The 19,729-nt window shown below is 34.2% G+C and overlaps 1 protein-coding gene across 1 annotated transcript; it reads left to right on the top strand.

Moving 5' to 3' along the window:
* Positions 1-834: 834 nt before the first annotated feature.
* Positions 835-19,528, top strand: LOC111044965 (snRNA-activating protein complex subunit 3). Its single transcript, XM_039442836.1, has 6 exons — positions 835-1,096; positions 5,143-5,503; positions 10,259-10,516; positions 14,410-14,648; positions 16,482-16,592; positions 19,142-19,528. Exons 1-6 carry the CDS (start codon positions 930-932, stop codon positions 19,293-19,295), a joined length of 1,290 nt encoding a protein of 429 aa, XP_039298770.1. The 5' UTR covers positions 835-929; the 3' UTR covers positions 19,296-19,528.
* The last annotated feature ends 201 nt before the right edge of the window (positions 19,529-19,729 follow it).

The raw sequence follows: 19,729 nt of genomic DNA, 5'->3' as shown, positions 1-19,729 counted from the left end.
AGTGTCGCTCTGGGCCGGCTAGACTCAGTCGGCGTCTGGGGTGGGCCGCTTCGTGTGGTATCCGTCAACCACTTCAGCTCGTGTCGGGGGTTGAAACAGTGGGTTAATATTAAGTAATGTAAATAACTTACTCCAATTAAATTTTCAAATAGACTTGCCTTTCATCTATAGTGAGGTCCACGTTATAATGACAGTATTTGATCAACTTTGGTTTTGCTATCATTTGACAAAGCCGGTGGTAATATCCTTTTCTAGGTCCACAACGATGCCAATTATGTTTTTGACAGTGTAGAAATATAATTAATTAATACAGAGAATCGGCATCGCTATTCTTTTATCTTTATCCACTGCCATTATAATATGGACCTCACTATAGTAGACTATATAGGTAGGCACCTCTGTGTTGTTGGTTATTTTGATATTATTCGAAGCCAAACCAAGTAAATATTAAGTTTCTATGAAAAGATTAGATTCCCTTTATCAGTGTTGCAGCTGGAGCTGAATTATTAATTATTATCAAAGACCCCAAGAAGGGACAGTTATTTTTTCAAATCAATATTATTAGAATATTATTGTTAGCATACAGATTTTAAATTTGCCGGTTAGATCATTTTCCGCGGCCTCCTTTCTGAAGGAGTATGAAGAGCCAACTGGATCATCATAGATGATAGCCTAGTGTTTCAAAAGCATCAAAATTATAATTTATTTTTTTAATAATAGAAACGCATCAAAATAATACATAGAATATAAAATTGAAATATAATAACAAATACCTACAGCCTAGAAATTACAAAACAAATCAAGTCGGCCATGACACGGGAAAAATCTAGCGCATGCGCAATACGTTGCTGACTGTGACTGAAGATCGATTGTACCTCTTTTAAACTGGAGAGTGTTTCTAATTCTATTTTTTTAGAGTAGTATTCATCATGCAGGAGGTATATAAAAAGATGAAAAAATTTGAGATTCCTTCGAAACCCAAAGTAAATTTGGGCGAATTTGCAGAAAGACTTAAAGATCTGCTGAAAAACCGTGTTTTAACTGAACGTCCTGATAATGAAACTTTTGATTCAGAAGCTTCCGTTCCAGATTTCAAGTAAGTATGGTATAACTTGCATTGATGATTTTATTTAACAGGAATTTAATATGATAACGAAAGTATAGGCAATAATACACCGTTTACTGTAAATGCCTACCGTATCTATGATTAGCCGGCCTAACCCTAAGGCCACCATCCTCGGTCAAACAAATTAGTGCCATTGAGTACCTACTTATAATACCAGGCCACACAAATCAGAATAAACTCACTATTTCTACATTATATTAGGTACCATGCATTATGTTTATGTTAGTTTTGGGCCCTGATGTTATAAGTAAGTTAGTTTTTAGGTTACTTTTTTGCACAAACATCATCTCTGTTTAAACGGTGATAAATCAGCTATTGGTTTAGACCTGAGATAAAACACATTTTCTCAACCCCCTTCTTCAAGGTGCAGCTTATAGTATGTGAGCCGCGGAATCCAGCATTAAGCAATCCACCTAAACATATCGATAGAGAAGGTCCAATTAATACAAGTTCAAACATTGTATTATATTGTTGTCGATCTCGAAGGATAAGCTAAACAAGCAAGTTGAAATTTTTACTTTAATAATTCTGTGACTCCAATGAGTTGGAAAATAGTCTGGCCAAGATATGGATGATGAACACGTGTTTCATACATTGCTGTGTAGTGATATGGATCGGGAATATTCCCAGTGGGAAGGAAATTATTTGTGATTATTTCCGGGAATATTTCCAAGGCCAAGAAATTTTGGGAATTTATAAAAGTGTTCTAAAAATGATAGAAATTAATCAATCTCACTCATATTTTACATTAATATAATCAATAAATCATCTTTCTATTTGCTATTGATCAATCTCAGCCACATTTTACATTAATATAATCAATAAATCATCATTCTTAGAGCCTGTCTTTTAAATACTCGTATAGTCCAGTCAATGAAAGATTATAGAGGGAAAAGTTTGGAACAATTTTGACCCCGCAGCTCTTTTAAGGATAGTAAGGGGTAAACATATAAATCCTCACTCCTACCCCCTGTGCTGAGGTGGTGGGGGTGGTTTGAAAGTGCCATATTTTGTTTTTTGCATATATCTCGAACAATATGCACTTTTCTGGAATTTATGTCGAAAATAAAGCTCACAAATTAGCCTACAAGTTTCATTTCCAACATTTTTCCATATCTCATAGTTTTCTAGGTATGAGCTCTCTAATGTATCACATTTTGAAGTAAAACCCTTCCGATTTTTGCATGTTTTTGGCCTCATAACTTTTTAACTATTGATTGAGAGAATTCGTGCTAATTGTGAGCTCATAGAGCTCATAAATTATTTTCTCCAATTTCATTTATGGTCTCATTATTTTACGCATCTCCCTACGATTGTTATTGTGTTGAATGTAAAATCTTCAGTTCAACAATAATAGATCAATTGACAGGGAAATTGGGAGGGAATGTTTGGAACACAATATTTTACTTCGCAGCTTTGTTTGAACTAAGTAGAAGGTGAACATATCAAAAGTCCTCATCTCTACCCCTTAAGCTTAAAGGATGAGGAAGGTTTAAAAGTTGCATTTTTTCATTTTTGGCTGACACGCATGTAACTGGGAAACAATGAATTTCAGCGACATGGCTAACTGAACAAAAATGAAGGTAGATAAATTTCCTACAAGTTTTGTACAGTAGAGTTTTGTGATATCTTCTTTACTTTTTTCACTTTAGTTTTATATTCACTTTTAAAAGTGTAAAGTTTTTGAAAAGACAGGTTTTCTTCCAACTTTTTGCACTTTCAGGACTTATTACTCAACAACAATGCATCGAAAAAATAAGTACTGAAAGTTGAGTTGTAGAGCATTCAAATCTCTTTAATTTAATGTATTATTTCATCATTTTATGCTTTCCATCAATAGCTTTAGTGTTGAGTGTGGACTTTTTATATGTTTACCCCCTCAATATCCTTGAAAGGACTGCGAGGTCAAAAATTGGGTTCCAAACGTTTCCCTCAATACCTTTGAGCACGAGTATCTTATTACAAGTCAAGTAAGCCTTAATAACTCTTGAAAGGTTGTGAGCTGTGCAATTATTTCCTTTTTAATATTGAATTAAACTCGAAAATGCTCTTGTTTTAGTTTAGCCTATTCTGCTGTATTTATAATTTTTTGATTTATATTCTACTCTAATAGGGGTTCAATCATTTTTGTGCGGAGAAATTGAATAAAATCATGCAATGAAAGATAAATTACACTCTATACTTTGTTGACTTTGTTTGCCTGATCTACAGGCATTTATTATTAGTAAGCAAAAAAATCTGATTCAACTTATAAGACATGAAAGTAGCTTGATAATACTGGTGCAATTGAATGATTTGGAAAATTTCATTGAGTGCTCATTTCTCCTTTAACCTTTCATGAAAATCATCAGTCTATGAACTTCAAATTACTATTTTCTTTAAACTTATTACAATTTATAAATTATTCATCCTTATATTTCTTACATAATCCTTTTGTATAACAGGTGATTGCGACTTTGTGTAACAAAAACGTATTTTCGGTCATTTTAGATGGAAGAAATAATAAATTTCCTTGAGTTCCCTTAAATTCACTGGGAATATTTCCTCGATCTTAAATTCCCGGGAATTTTACATCACTATTGTTGTGTCATTACAGCAAAAGGCTAGCAAAATCTTTTTAGGTTAGGTTTTTTTATCTTTTGTTGTTTATTTTTTCAGCGCTGGTCTATTTGAGGTTGAATGATATTTCTATCATTATAATATAATTTGTAATTTTCTAGTGGTTTATTTATTGTTAGCCTATTGGATGTTTATTTTATGTTAGAAGCATCTCACTCATGACAAAACATGCATGATGTACATGTGTGTGTGTGCATGATAGACTAAACATGCATATCCTACCGTTAGTGGCCAGCCTAATGTAACTTGAACAATATTGACGATTTCATATATTAATAAACACAGATGGCTATATTAATAAACACTCTGTAAGGCTACTAAAATTATTGAAACAAAATGAAGTTAAGTTATCAATACCTCTTTTCTTATTTTATGAAATAAAACCATTGTTTATTAATAAACACAGTGATAAATTAATGATGTACGATGCACTTATAAGGTCGTCACACACCCACTACGTGACTTTGGAAGAGGTAGCCGTCCTATCTCTCAATATTGTAAGCTACACTAAGCTGGTATAACTGGACATATTTCAATTCAATTCTTTATTGCCAAAATTTAAAACGTAACAAATCAAACTCTTGTTACAAGAAAATAAAATGAAATTAACTACCCAGAACTAAAAAACTAGAAATTGTTTCAGGCACCACAGCAAAAGAAAAGCCTTTGACTGCTGGTGAGAGTCGCAAAAAGTCCGATTCAAAATAGGAACTAAAAGCAACACATTACAAAATCAAGTTGATGACAAGAAAAAACTATTTCATATCACTGCAAAAAACAAAAGAGTGATAACAAATTTTGAGAGAGAAAAAACAAAAAAGATTTTCTAATATGAAAAACTAAAATAAAACAAGAGATCAAATGAGATTGGTAGCGTGGATTTAAAATTAGAAGATGGGAAGGCCACGTCTTCCAAAGACATATTCCTAGCATCACGTAGCTGGGTTTGTGACGACCTATACATACTAGTCTTTATCAATGGTAGTCTTTTACTACCTTCAATGCTCAAATTCATGTCTTAGGCCCAAGCATTTTTCAAGGCGTTCATTACTACTTTCGTAATAATGAAGATAGTATATTGCCTCTGTGGCTTGGGCATGGGCCGATTCATTGGCGATTTTTGTATTTTCCTTATATCTAGAGCACTCGTGATATTCGCTACCATGACACTTCCAGTCTCCCAGACATAGGCAAGAAATAAAAACTAGTGTTTAGTATACAAATACCTATGAAATAGTAAATCTGCAACCTCCCGCCATATTTATCTTGCTTGCAAATCATTACAGTGGGGTTCCTCATCATTTCCATCAATGGGCTACTGCACTCTTAAATATTGATATTTTTACATCATTTAACTTTGGACTTGCGTTTAATAATAATGATGTATTTATTTTCAGCTTATCTCTACTAGAGTTTCCAGATGAAATTCCAGCATTTAATATTTTCGGACCGAGAGATATGAGTACTCTTCCAAGTACAGAAACATTAAAGGAAGCAAGTGCCGAACTAAAATGTGTGCGTCTGTTTATGGAAGAGCTTGAAGAGAGAATGAAAGCAAAAGCAGAAGCAGGCAGGAAGACTACAGGAAAGAAAAAAACTACTAAGAAAACACCCGAAACAAAAACGACCAGTGAAGCTTCTGGAACCTCTGAAGCAATACCAGATGAAACAGGAGCAGAAAAAACGGAGAACAGTGGCCCTGATCTACTACTCAAGCGACCTCCTCATATTAGGGCCTACCAAATACATCCAAGACCCGTGAGTTAAAAAATGAATCTTAAAATTCAGTTCTAGTCTGTTTGAATTGAGTTGAGTGCAGTTTGGTGGTGGGTCAAGTCTGGGTTAACAGCTACGGCCCGGTTGCACAAAAGCTTCTTAAATATTCTAACCATGATTAATTTTACAAGAATCAATCAGAGAAAGCGTTTTTGAAAAGACGGCTTCTCTGATTGGTTCTCGTGGAATTAATCACGGTTAATATTCAACCGTCTTTTGTGCAACCGGCACTAAGTCTGTTTCAATCAATTCAAACGCATGTTGTTTGATCATTTCATTACCCACTCACAAGCAAAACGCTTATGTGGGTATCATCTATTATTAATTAATTTATCACTCATGTCAACTGGTGAAGTTGTAGTTTTGTAAGCATGCTTACTTTCAACAATACTGAAATGACTTGCTATTGTTTCCAGCAATAACAATAAGCTTTTGTAGCTCTAACACAAATTGCGTTTAACCCATTATATGACTTGTATAGGAATAGATAACTTGAAAATTATTTTTCCTACAGTTACGTTGAAAAGTGGCCATTGCTGCACTGATTACAGAACGCAAAGAATCACTTTTCCGCTCTAGTGCGGGAAAAATTTTTCTGCACTCCAGATTTGCAACATGGCAACGCAAAATACTTAGTAGGTTATATGGAGCAACAGTGCAGCAAAATCAAAATGAAGTTGGTAACAGTGACTGCTGTGGCTGCTATAGTGAGCAGAGGTGCAACGAAGCACAACGCGCTAATTATTAGTATTAGATATTATAACCAAGGACAACGAGGACTTTAGGATTTTAGGATTAAGGTTTTTATCAATAATAAAATTACACAGAAAAACATTTGATGGATTTCAGGCAATTTTACCCATAATTACCCACTTTTCATATTCAATGGTAACTGTAGGAAAAACTTAATGTGAAATACGTGCGCAAAGTTCCTCTGCTGCACTCAAGAAACCATTCCGCCCTCGCCTACGGCTCGGGCGTAAACGTTTCTTTCGGTGCAGCAAACTGACACTTTGCGCACTAGTTGCACAAATAACTAATTCACCTACAGAATCCCTCGACTTTTGCACTTTAATACAGCTCTACAGTGAGGTCCACGTTATAATTGCAGTGGAGAAAGATATGAAAACAACGTTGCTGAACCTGTCAATGCCTTGTATAGACGTTAGCTGATACAGGTCTATTAATGTAATAAACCCTGTTCATTCTCGTTTAAAATAATCAATTATATTAATTAAGCAATAAATTTTATTTTTCGAAAACTTAATAATGAATTTACATAATTAAGATAAAATATTTTGTTAATTCATTATTAATTCTACATTGTTAAAAGACGATCTGGCAATAGAGCAAAGCGAGAAAGAGATAGCGCTATCAGCTTTGTTGAATGATAGGCAAGGATGGCAATACCATTGCTAACCAAACACTGCCATTAAAACGTAGACCTCACTATAGTTAATGGCATAATTACTCCACACAACCTTGTGGTAAGCAGTTATGTCATGTCTCATGTCTGTCATCCACAAATCATTAATTTTGTCCTGAGTAGACGAAGGGAGCTATTGATTCTCTTCACATTAAGGGCGTCGTTGAAGTTTCTTTTCATAGTCCTTTTGCATATCACCGAATATCTCATATCTGTTTCTATTCCCATGTTGCGATGCAAGTAATAATTTGATCGAAAATTCATACTATATTCATTAGCATTTTTAATAAATGTAAATCTTATTCATCTGTAGAGGCATGTGTTTTTCCATAAATTGTGGGGCATTAACAATACTCTCAAGTACGGTACCTTATCCTGAAGAAATTGAATAATGTCAACATTTTAATATATTCGAGATTCATTTTAATATAATACTTGATAACCGCACTAAACTTCGTTGTACAGAAGTTTATTGTACATTAACAACTGTGAAATACTCCTAAGAAGCAGGAATTAAATATGAATCAAATATATTTTTATGCCGAATGCATTGACTTCATTCAACTTGGTAATCCAACACGGTTGTTGACTGCTCACTGTTATTTGCAATCATCCTACAGCATCTTCAATTGTTTCACTAATTTATAAAATTAGTAAATTATTATACGACTTTTTGTGTAGTTGAGAAGTTGATATTGTGGTAATTATTCATATTGAATGAAAAAGACTAAGAAATTGTCAAAAAAGCACTAAAATAGTGGTTTTTTGACAACTTCTTAGTCTTTTTCATTCAATATTATACGACTGTATATTTCTTCTATTTTCATATTATTTCATTTAAAAAATTTTATAATTAGGTAAGTTTATAATTTTTTTTTCATAATTGTATCATGTTGAAAATTATTGTATTATTGTGTGAAGGAGGCGAAATGGGTTTTCACCTGTTGTCTCCATGAATAAATAAAAAAAATAGATGTACATAAGACAATGGATGTTGTCCAGTTATCCAAGGTAATAAAATGATCAAATTTCCAAAATCTATTAAGGTGGCATTCCAATCCTAGCAGTCAATGACGAATACCCAAAATATATATTCAAATGGCACATTTCTGAATGATGCTTCTTGTCAGAAAGTCACTGATCCAGAGGAAGCTGTTGATGGGTTAGGGTAAGGTTGTCCTATTCCTATAATTGGGCGGGTGACCACTTGAAGAGCTGACTGCTATATAAGATTTATGGATTTGGAAAAACCGGCGGTACGTAACCCAGATATGGCAGTCCATAAGTCCACTGATATATTTCCCATTACCTATGCACACGTCTAGAGCAACACACTCAGCAGAAAATGGTATTTTGAGCTGGTCGGTGGTCGGTGATTGCCAACATTGCAATGCTACCTTCAGCTCGGCCACAAGTGAGACACCAAGTGTCCGAGGGCATTGCGCTCATTACATTAGGAGACACCTGACTCTGGCTACCTACCATTCCTGATGCATGCTTTACGGTCAAAACATAGTGGAGTGGCGAAAGTAGAGTGTATCACAGAAAAAAGTGCAAGTATCGAAATGTATCATCGCTCCACTGTGTTTCATGGGCCCGTTCTGGGAACATGAAATGTGGTAAATTGTCGGATTCACAATTTACCCGGTAAAAAGGTCCGCGTCCCATGGGAAGAATTTTGACAGATTCTCTACCAGAAACTAGTTCCAGTACCAAATTCCTGCCCCACAGTCGAAGCCTGGTAAATTGTGACAGTTCCAATTTGAAGAGCTCTCATTGGTCGATTGAATTGAAGTCTGCTAGCTTCTCTGCGCATGTGCTAATAGCTAGTTTGTTTACCATAGCATAGCCATAGAATACATAACCAACAAAATTATGTTTGATGGCCATTCGTTAAATGAATTTTACTCTATAGAAATTTTGAGAGCAATGGAGTGAAAGAAATGTACATTTTTCTAGACGATACGTTTGTAAAGCAGCCTTTGTTCATTTAAGCAGCTAGTAAACGACTCATTTTGGTGTAAATCAACTTCATAAGTGCGCGCCAAAAGCTTGAACCAAAGATTTTGAAATGGCGTTCCATGGGAACATTTTGCGCCAGTCACGTGATTGAACAATTTACCACTAGAACAATTTAACACTTTTTCGTGTTCCCAGACCGTGCTCTATGTCTTGGTTCCTTCACACGACCACCACTAATGTAATACAAGCCTTAGGGTTTCACATTTTTTGTTATGTACTGAACACCCATTTGAGGATTATTTTTTTTAAAAGTGGAATAGTTTAATATCAGCCATAAGCTTGTTAGAAATAATACCGTCAAGTACCTAGGTGTAACTCTGGATAGAACACTCACTTTCAAACAACACATTAAAGTGAAAATTCAACACTGTCGTGTGCTGTTTGTACAACTATTCCCCCTCCTTGTCACCCCTTCACTCCCCCTGAAATTTCGGCTGCTCATATTCACAGCCATCATCAGGGCATACCTGACCTATGCCGCCCCAGTCTGGTTCCCATATCTATCGAAGACCAATAGAAAACGTCTATTTGGCCTTCAAAACAGACTCATCAGAACCATCTGCAACTTTCACTACACAGTGAATTATAGGTTACTCTATGAATATGCCAGTACCCCTCAATTACTCAACTTCATTCAGCTCACATCTCGAAAGCTTCATGATACAGCTTCTATCTCGTGGCATACATCAATAAGGCAGATGTACGAAATACCACGACCACCTCAAACCCACAAGCCACTCCCATTTCAACAATGGTGGCCTGATTGACAGTTAGCAGTTGGGCTGTAAAGGTGCCAGCAGCTGATTGTCAGTCAGCCACTGTTCACAGTACTCAATTCCCTAGGAGAGAACCCTTCTCCATTACCACTTCTCCCAAAAAAAGTAGACTTGGCAAAAAAAAATCATACATACATATATATATATATATTATATATATATATATAATATATATATATATATATATTATATATATATATATATATATATACATATTTTAACTTTGAAAATTAAATGGAAATTGAACTAGAATTAGAATATCAGATATTAATTAATATTAGAAAAATCAGAGAATAATAAATAAAGATAAAATTGCCAAGCTCTACTGAAGGTCTTATATATCAGGAACCCCCAACTTCAGCACTGTTATTACTTTGAGCAGTCATAGAGCTCCATAGCTCAAGACACTGCCGAGTTAGGGTGCAATGACTCACTCTCACATGTTCCACCAGTAGCTAGCTAGAAATAATGATATCTTGATCTCTCAACACTTTTTCTTGCTTGATCTTTCAGGAATATGATGCAGAAGAATCTGATCTGGTGAGTGGAGAAGAATTTACTGTAACATGTAAAGTATTCCAGCCATTCCATTACAGACGAAACCCTTTCAGATCGAACAGACGACCACCATTTCAAAGTGAGTTAGAGATTTTGGGCAGTAACACACTTCTGGATCTACGTAACGCCATCTATTGCGCCGAGGATTATCTAAGCACGGATGGTGATGTCAGTGAAAATCCTAAAGCTGAACCTTCACGAGAAACTCTCAAGGTAATCTTCACTATTGTTAGAATTTTTCTATGTCTCAACTCACATTTACGCGACTCAAGTCGAGAAGAGACTGCGACTCTAGTCTCTTCTCGACGCAGCATGTGTTTTTAAATGGTGCTGACACTCAGACCAGTCGATTCTAGTCACTGCAACTCGACTCGACTTGAGTTGCTTAGCACCGTGCATTTTTAATAGAAGTGAGGTTAGTTATTATGAAAGTAATGTTTTATCATTTTAGATAAGACAATAATACGAATTAGATAATACAATAATAATTATTTTAAAATTTGTTACATGCGCAGAAGTGACGAATTGGATCTCATATTTTTAATAATGTGAGGTTAGAAATGGAGTAGCATGGAACTGAAGTAGTGACAATTAGCAAGAAAGTCGTAAGGTTGAGAGACTGGTGGATCCTCTACTGGAGTCGAATGATTTGATAAAGTGTGTCTATGCTTTCATGACTTCCAAAAACATCATTCCAATTTTCGATTAATAAGAGTACTGTAGTTAAGAGAGGTCTTGGTATTATATTTATCCCTATCGGCAGTATTTTATTGATTTATAACATTACCCCGGTGAAATCAAATCAAATTTATTTCCATTCAAAAACAGTTAACAAACATAAATATAAATTACATTTTATGGAAAGATTAGCATCCGCAAAGAAAGAATCTGAGCGCGGATGCGAGTTGTGCTATTTCATAAAACTAAAAAGAAATTATAATTCTATTCTAAGAACAAAAACAAAAAAATACAATATTACTAAAAATTACTTATAATTGACATATTACTAAACATGAATAACAAAAGAAACCTATTGAAGAATTTCTCCCGATACAGCAATTTTTATTACTATTATTTATGTTTTATTTTGTGTGATTTTTTCTGTTTTGATTATTACTATTAGTTTTTATGTTTTATTATTACCATTTAGTTAGATTTACTATTTCGATTTGTTATATTTTTTCATTACTATTTTAATTATTATAGTTTTTTTGTATGATTATTTCTGTTTTGGGGTAAACAACTATTTTTTAAGATCATCAAAAAGATTCCAGTATATCACCATTTTCCCTCAACCAGTGATCTATTTCTTTAGAATAATATTTTTTGCAGCTGATTTCTACGATACTCGCTGGAATGAGGAGCATAACTTTATCAATTTTGTATTTGAATTGTTGCCTGCATACATTTAGATCCATCCTAACCTGGTTTATGGTCATTGTTCTTAGGTTGTATGGTGTGTCTCTCATGTTGAGCCTCAAATTACATTTATTTATGTATTGAATCAAATTTTTAAAATACAATTCTTTAACAGTGAGCACTCCCAATTCTCTAAAAAGTTCATTACTTGGATAGCGTCTAGGTTTACCCAGGGATGCTCTTATTATGTGTTTCTGCACCACAAAAATTTTGTTCATATGACAGCTGGCCGCTCCCCCCAGGCCAGTATCCCATACTGCAAGACAGACTGTGCATATGCCACATAGATCAATTTAGCTATATCTATGTCATTTAACAAATTAATCTTATAAAATCTGAAAATTGGATACTTCATTTTTTTACATTTTTCATCAATATGGTAGTTCCACCTTAGATGGGAATCAATTATAACACCTAAATACCTGGCATGATCCACCTCCTCAAGTACAGGGCACCGGCAAGGGGCCAGCGCAGGCAAACGACATGACAAATTATGAATTTTCAAACTTAAATTTAAATGATACTGAATAATGATCTGTAATTGTCGTTTTGAGAATATTCCCCAACGAATATAACTGAAACTATTTTTGTAAAAAAAATATGATCCAGGCCAGGCATGTTTCAGACGTATTTGTAACTCTCGTACTCCCATTAATGAAAGATTTAAAACCTCTGCTTTGTAAAACATGCATATAATACTATATAAATGATTCTTAGTAAGATGAAAATAAATCACCTATTACACAAACACTGATTAGATTTGGCATATTTTTAAGTAACTGATTTAGGCTATGAACAAATTTTTTAGTGTTATTGTTACTTGGAGATCTATAAATTCCAATAACTCTTGATATATTATCATTTGATAACCTTAAATTAATGCACACGGAGTTGGCTTCAGAGATATCACATAATATTACATTGAAACTGATATTCTTGATGTAAACACACAAACCATCACACATTTTATCCTAGTATAACTGTCAACTGCAGTAAATCCTGGCATATTGTAAAGAACGGGCATATTTTCAGTCAGCCAAACTTCAGTTTTGAAGCTATTTAAACAACAGATGAATTTATTGAAATTTGCATTTATACTACGAATTTGAAATTGAAAGAGGTTGAATGTTGATGGATAAATTTGAACCTTAAAATTATAGATTGGAGAATATTCACAATGTACAATGATGACTATTTATTTTTAACAGTTATTTCAAGTGGTCTGTGATGTTTTGATATCTTATGAGACACTCCTATGGTATAGACAGAACACCGATGCTGCCTTATTGACTTATATCCCGGGGAGATTTAACATTATTGACCGAACGAAGTGAGGTCTAAGATTCAAGTCGACGGTTTGGCATTTCTCTTAATGTTTATATGTTGCGCATTTACAGCGAAACACGGTAATAGATTTTCATGAAATTTGACAGGTATGTTCCTCTTTTAGTTGCGCGTCGACGTATATACAAGGTTTTTTGAAATTTTGCATCTCAAGGATAATATAAAAGGAAAAAGGAGCCTCCTTCATACACCAATATTAGAGTAAAAATCAGACTATAGAATTATTCATCATAAATGAGCTGACAAGTGATTACACAGATGTGTGGAGAAGCCAGTCTTATGCTGTATTTCCATAAGGGGTCTATAGTTTCAATTGTGGATGAGAATACTGCATGAGGTCTACTGTTCACAGAACTACTAGTTTATTGGAACTATTCTTTCTCAATCACCAAGCTTTTGACAGCTGCTAAAATCCTGATGTTTTCTTCCTCGATAGAAGTGCAAAAGCAATATGTAGTTGAATTATCAGTACCAGCTGGATATAATATTGGGACCAATGTGGAGGATCAAATTAATTAATTAACTAACGAGGAACAGCCACACAACGACTGGCTGTTCTTGTAATCGGTGTTCTTGGAGGGGTGCGCCCATCACCGCTTTCAAATCTAAAATTGATTTCTGAATGTTGTGTCATTTTACTTTTAGGGCAGATGCAGGAAGCACTCATTCTGGGCTCCCTTCGTCTACTCAGGACAAAATTGATGATTTGTGGATGACAGACATGAGACATGACATAACTGCTTACCACAAGGTTGTGTCGAGTAGTTATGACATTAATACTATAGTGAGGTCTACGTTTTAATGGCAGTGTTTGATTAGCAATGGTATTACTATCCTTGTCTATCATTCAGCAAAGCGGATAGCGCTATCTCTTTCTCGCTTTACTCTGTTGTGAGATCGTCTTCTAGCAATGTAGAATTAATAAATAATTAACAAAATATTTCATCTTAATTATGAAAATTCATTATGAAATTATTGAAAAATATAATTTCTTGCTTGATAAAATATAATGGATTATTTTAAACGAGAATGAACAGTTAATATTACATCAATAAAGCTGTATCAGCTACCGTCTATAGAAGGCATTGACAAGACAGAGGCAAAGGCAACGTTGTTCTCCTATCTTTCTTCCTGCCATTATAACGTGTACCTCACTATAGCATGTCACTCTCCCTTGGATATCAGAGCCCTCGATTCAAGAGCGAGCAGCTTCCAACATGGAATAAAATAATAATGAAATATGACAGCTTGAAATGAATCAGTATAATAATCGATAATGGTTTTTGACTGCTCTGTAAAATTATTACTTAACATATCACTGATTTTCTATTTTCCATTTTCAGGATCTTTACCCATCGAGTATGTTTTTCATTAATGAAACATTCTACGTTGACTTCTCGCAGCCGTGTGATTACAGTACCGTTGTGAAAGAGTGGGCTCTATCACGCAATATCAAGGTGAATCCGGACACAAAGGACATGGCCGCAACACGTATTAGCGATTTGACCGTTGAGTTGGACTACCCGTACCTGTTCCAGCACCTGGGCAATTGTGAACATCTCATTGAATTCTCTGGAGGCAGGTTCGTATAACAGGCAGGAGACTGCCTTTATTTTTGACCTAGGAGGGCCAAGTTAGGGCGCAGTCGGCCATCTCTTACACTTAACGCCGGTTACACATTGGGCGGTTTCTGCCGCGGCGGTAATTTCGCCCTCGCCGCCGTTCGAGCAGTAGTCTATAGACTTGAATGGAAGCTTACACACTGGGCGGCAGAAACGCCGCGCGGCCATATTGCCGTTGGCGGCAGCTGTGCAGCCGTCCACTGCCACTGCGGCTGGCAGTGTTTTTGCCGCTGATCAGTTGCTCCAAGTCAGAGGTCTTTGAAAATCAGCCTTTTAATTTGTGTCTTGTTGTAAAGTTTGTGAGTTGTTTATAACATTTATTTATTGTTTCAAGTGTTTGTGGTTGACGAGTGTGAGAAAATGAGTGAGTTGATAGACAATGAGTTGTTAATATCATTTGTAGAACAGGAGTCCAGTTTTGTGGGACAAAATGTGCAAAATACAATTAACTGAACACTCTTGAAACAGAGAAGTTACAACACGTTTGCGATGAATAACTACAAGAATTATTTTGGCTACTGATCATACGTGGCGGTAATTTTGCCGCTCAATGTTTGGCGGTATTTTTGCCGCTGAATGTGTAAGCTCGACTTTTTTCGAGGTGGCGACGGCAGTTTCGCCGCCGCGGCAGAAACCGCCCAGTGTGTAACCAGCGTTACCCTCCAAATAGATAGTGATAGTGAAGGTGAGTTTTACTATCAACTAACAAGAAAAATTCGACTGTTTCATACTGCAGTATGAAAACTTATATTTTTATTAATCATTAAAATATTGTAAGTTTCTCATATACAAGTTGTCATATACTCATATTTCAATAATAGTTTTAACAATTGCACCATACCTACCAGAGCAATCGATCAAATTGGTCATTTTAACCGATTAAAAAAGAAATGTAGGGTTATAAAATTGATTTTGAAAAATATATATACTATATGCTACTGGATAAGCATTAGCTCCAACCTATGAATGAATTTGTGTATTTTATGTAGCATAAATTTAAATTGATTCAATTTTCATATTATAAAAAAAAGAATAAATTTGAATGTCTACTAAAAATAAAAAAAACACATTCACCCATAGGTTTGGGCTAGGTACTGCTGCTGAGAAAATATTATTTTCTTCTAGCTACCCGGACTTATTGAAATCTGCATTCTAAACTTTAATTATTTCGCTTCAGGAAGAAAATGAGTTTTGGACTCCAACCTCCACACTAGACATAGAAAGCACGGCTTCAACTTACTAAGCTCGTGTAGTGTCTACATTCTAAATAAATAATGATAATATCATATATATATTGTTTTGATGGTATATGACTTGAATAATAACTAGCTATGAATGAATTATTTATTTTTAGCCAAAAAACCAAACCGAGTGTCAATCTATTAATTGCTCCATTTTCAGTTGCTATAATAAGGGTGAATTTAATAATAATAATCTATTGTTGTTGTTTCACGTCATTCCAAACGTCCAATTTAATCATCTTTCACTTATCCGATTGCTACTAATTCTGGTGGTTTATTCAGATTCAGTTTTGTCAGATGTGTGTTTCTGTTTAGTTATTTTTTTGTATCTTACACATGTTAATTTTATTCAAGACAAGAAGTTTGTATTTATTAACGTTTTATGCTTCATTGTGAACTGGTTGTTATATAAACTTTAATTTTATTTTGCTAACTACAATATTATTTTTATAATTTTCATAATAAGAGGATGAGAATCGATAGAGCTGATGAATAAATAATTATGCAAACATTTTAAAGGCTTTCTACTTAGTTTTTTATGGTTTGTTACAGAATTTTGTTAGCCAAAAGGGACTCATTGTGTTCAGCACATTATCCATGGTCCAGAAAGGATTACATCACCAAAGGAAAATATTGCATTATATGCACTATACATATACCAACGTGAGTAATACCCGAAACAAAAACTAGGATATTCAGCTCGTTTGACCATTTCAACATGAAATCGAACTGTGCAAAACTTGTATTAATTGGCTATATTATTTTGCATGCACACTGCTATATTATTTTGCAAGAGAAATTTTGAATACTGCATCCTTACATTATTTAGTTGATCATGATTACTATGGTACGGTTTATCAGTTCGATAAATCATTCCTTTCCTATACATAGTGTCCCAAAATTAAAGTGTCAAACTTTGGCACTTTAATTTTGGGACACTCTGTATAAGTCCAATAAAACAAAAAACATGGAAATCACTTTTAGACCACTCAGCAGTAGTTCCATACCCTATACCATCGTTCACGCTTTTAACCTTTTAGCATTTCCAAAACATTTAGGCCCGGGTTGCACAACAGCCGGTTAAATTTTAACCATGATTAATTTCACGAGAACCAATCAGAGGAGGCGTTTTAGAAAAGACGGCTTCTCTGATTGGTTCTCGTGGAATTAATCACGGTTAAAATTTAACCGGCTGTTGTGCAACCGGCACTAATTCTTCAAATGGTAACGTTCAATAAGATCAAAATCCATACAATTTATAATCCAATATGTGGAAAAAATTCCATATAAAACTGTATTAATTTATTCTTTCTTCTCATCCGGAAAAGGTGGAAGGTGTGGACCTATGGTCAGGGTGTAAGCAGGGTCAAGTTTAGATTAGATTTCTTTATTCATGTAAATTATAATATTATGTTAACCAGTAAATATCCAAACCTAGTACTCCATGTTTTGCAAGTGGCATTCAAGATCAGATTAGGCTATAATAATATCAGGAATAATTTGAATATAATCAGTCTCCATTTTGGATTTGGCTTTGAAAATACTTTTCTGCCTTATTTTCTTGATAAAATGAGAGGATTAAAATGATGATTGAGGTTGTCATTTGAAATGATTGAGTTGCTACTCCATTTAATTCTTACAATAATATAAAATAATGGGACTTCGTTGGGAAAAGTTAGATTTATTAACCCAACTGAACAACTTCGGATTTTCAATCTGCCTTCCTAATGAGCGGATAAATTACAAACTAAATTGTGAGTAAGTAGACTGTCATAGTTGCTGACACACACTCAGTGCCAGTTGCACAAAAGACGGTTAAATTTTAACCGTGATTAATTTCACGAGAACCAGTCAGAGAAGCCGTCTTTTCTAAAAGGCCTTCTAGTCCAGTTAATATAGACATAAAAAAGGGGGTGTGCTTGCAATTTATATTGTAGCTCTGATTTTTTTAAATACATTATTTGGATATAGAAATAGAAAGAGAAATAAAAATCTCAGTACCCTTTATGAATTATTTAATTATTTAATAATTAATTACTAAATAATTAAATAATTAATTACTAAATAATTAAATAATTCATAAAGGGTACTGAGATTTTTATTTTTCTTTCTATTTCTATAAAAAGTAGCCCTATACAGAAAAGAGATAAATATTATTTGGATGTATGAGAGAAGTCCAGAACCAATTTCTTCATGCAAAATTTCTTGTGCTAGATACAGATGGCTCAAAAACCTCGTATTTCCGGTTCATTTTCCAGTTTTCAGCTATTTCTGCAAAATCCAGTAATCGAACAGAAAAATTTGCTCTCGCCTTTTTTCTAGATTATGAAATTCTGAATAAAATGAGATTATTCAGATCTCTCTATCTCCAATCAATTCTAAGCTATGATTTTTCAAAAATGAGTAAAATTTAAAGAAAAATCAATTCTAATGAATTTTAATTTTCGATCAACAATATCTTCCGATTGTTACCATTTAGATGTATAATTTAAAATCCCTCTGGGATTATTTTTGTACTCTACAATCTAAGATCAGGTAGAGCGCTCTATCTCATATAGATTTCCAGGTACACCTGACACCAATGCTCCTTATATTGTGAAAAACACCTAATTTTCAGCTTCAACCATCATCACCAACTACATTGTCCTCATATTTGATATTTCGCACAATGACATAAATTCATGAGATTATGTTCTATGAGAATCACTCGTTAGATACACTTCATTTCAGTATTTCCTAGTTGAGAGGCGCGCATAAGGACACCTCAAGGATAAAAATTTCAAACATTTAACTTTTGACACAATGCTCAGATGTCACCGTACTTCACTTCATTCTTCTCGGCTCGTCAAGGCAGTCCAAAATCATGTTCTAATCATGCATCATAAGTCAAATTCGGTGGAAAATGGAAAATTTATTATTGTTTGTACTTGAGCCAATTTCTGGCCATTTGTTGTGTATAGTGTATATAGTGACTGGACTAATCTCTGATTGGTTCTCGTGAAATTAATCACGGTTAAAATTTAACTGGCTTTTGAGTCACAATTCGGCAATGACTATTTTCACTGAAACAACAGTTTTATGCAATACTTTTCCATTATAGTTACATGAATTTCACAAAACACGTCTAATGATACTAAATGAATAACCATTATTGAATATTATGTAAAATTGTTTCCATTAGAAATTTTCTAATATTCAACTCATTTTTCCAGACGGAAAGTCATTGGATGTGCACGCCTACCGAGACACAATTCATATTTGTGCGAAGAATGCTTCCAAAGATATTGTTACATTCGTAACAAAAAAGTTGGGTCATTTGAAGCTTATCATTTTAAGGACAAACGGGCCACTATTAGTGGTTACTAATAGATTACCATACGCTAAATAATAATAAAGCGCTTCATCAATTAATGTGTTCTACTACAATACTTTTGTTGTTCTTGTAATACTTTTCTATATTTGAATATTTCTTTTCTACTTTTCTAAAAGTTGATTATCATTTGAATTGTGAAGAATTTGTATTAACATTCAGTTGAATTTGTGAGTATTAATGAAATGAAATAAAAATTATTATCAATAAAAATGTATTCAAACATGATCAAATTAAGGCTATTATTGTAAAATGAACAACAGCTGCAACCCAAAACTGTTTCTTATACACGATTTTCTATCAATAACGGGTGATCCAAATTATACACAACCCAATATTCTAAGGTGGGAATTTAGTTTCGCCCCACTTGGATGTAATGAGCTGGATTACGTGCGTCATATGGAGGCCGAAAGTGATTGTTTTCTGACCA

Source organism: Nilaparvata lugens, chromosome X, assembly GCF_014356525.2.
Source record: "Nilaparvata lugens isolate BPH chromosome X, ASM1435652v1, whole genome shotgun sequence".
Classification (NCBI taxonomy): domain Eukaryota; kingdom Metazoa; phylum Arthropoda; class Insecta; order Hemiptera; family Delphacidae; genus Nilaparvata; species Nilaparvata lugens.
Note: the sequence above shows the minus strand (reverse complement) of the source record. Positions and strands in the feature narration are given on the sequence as shown.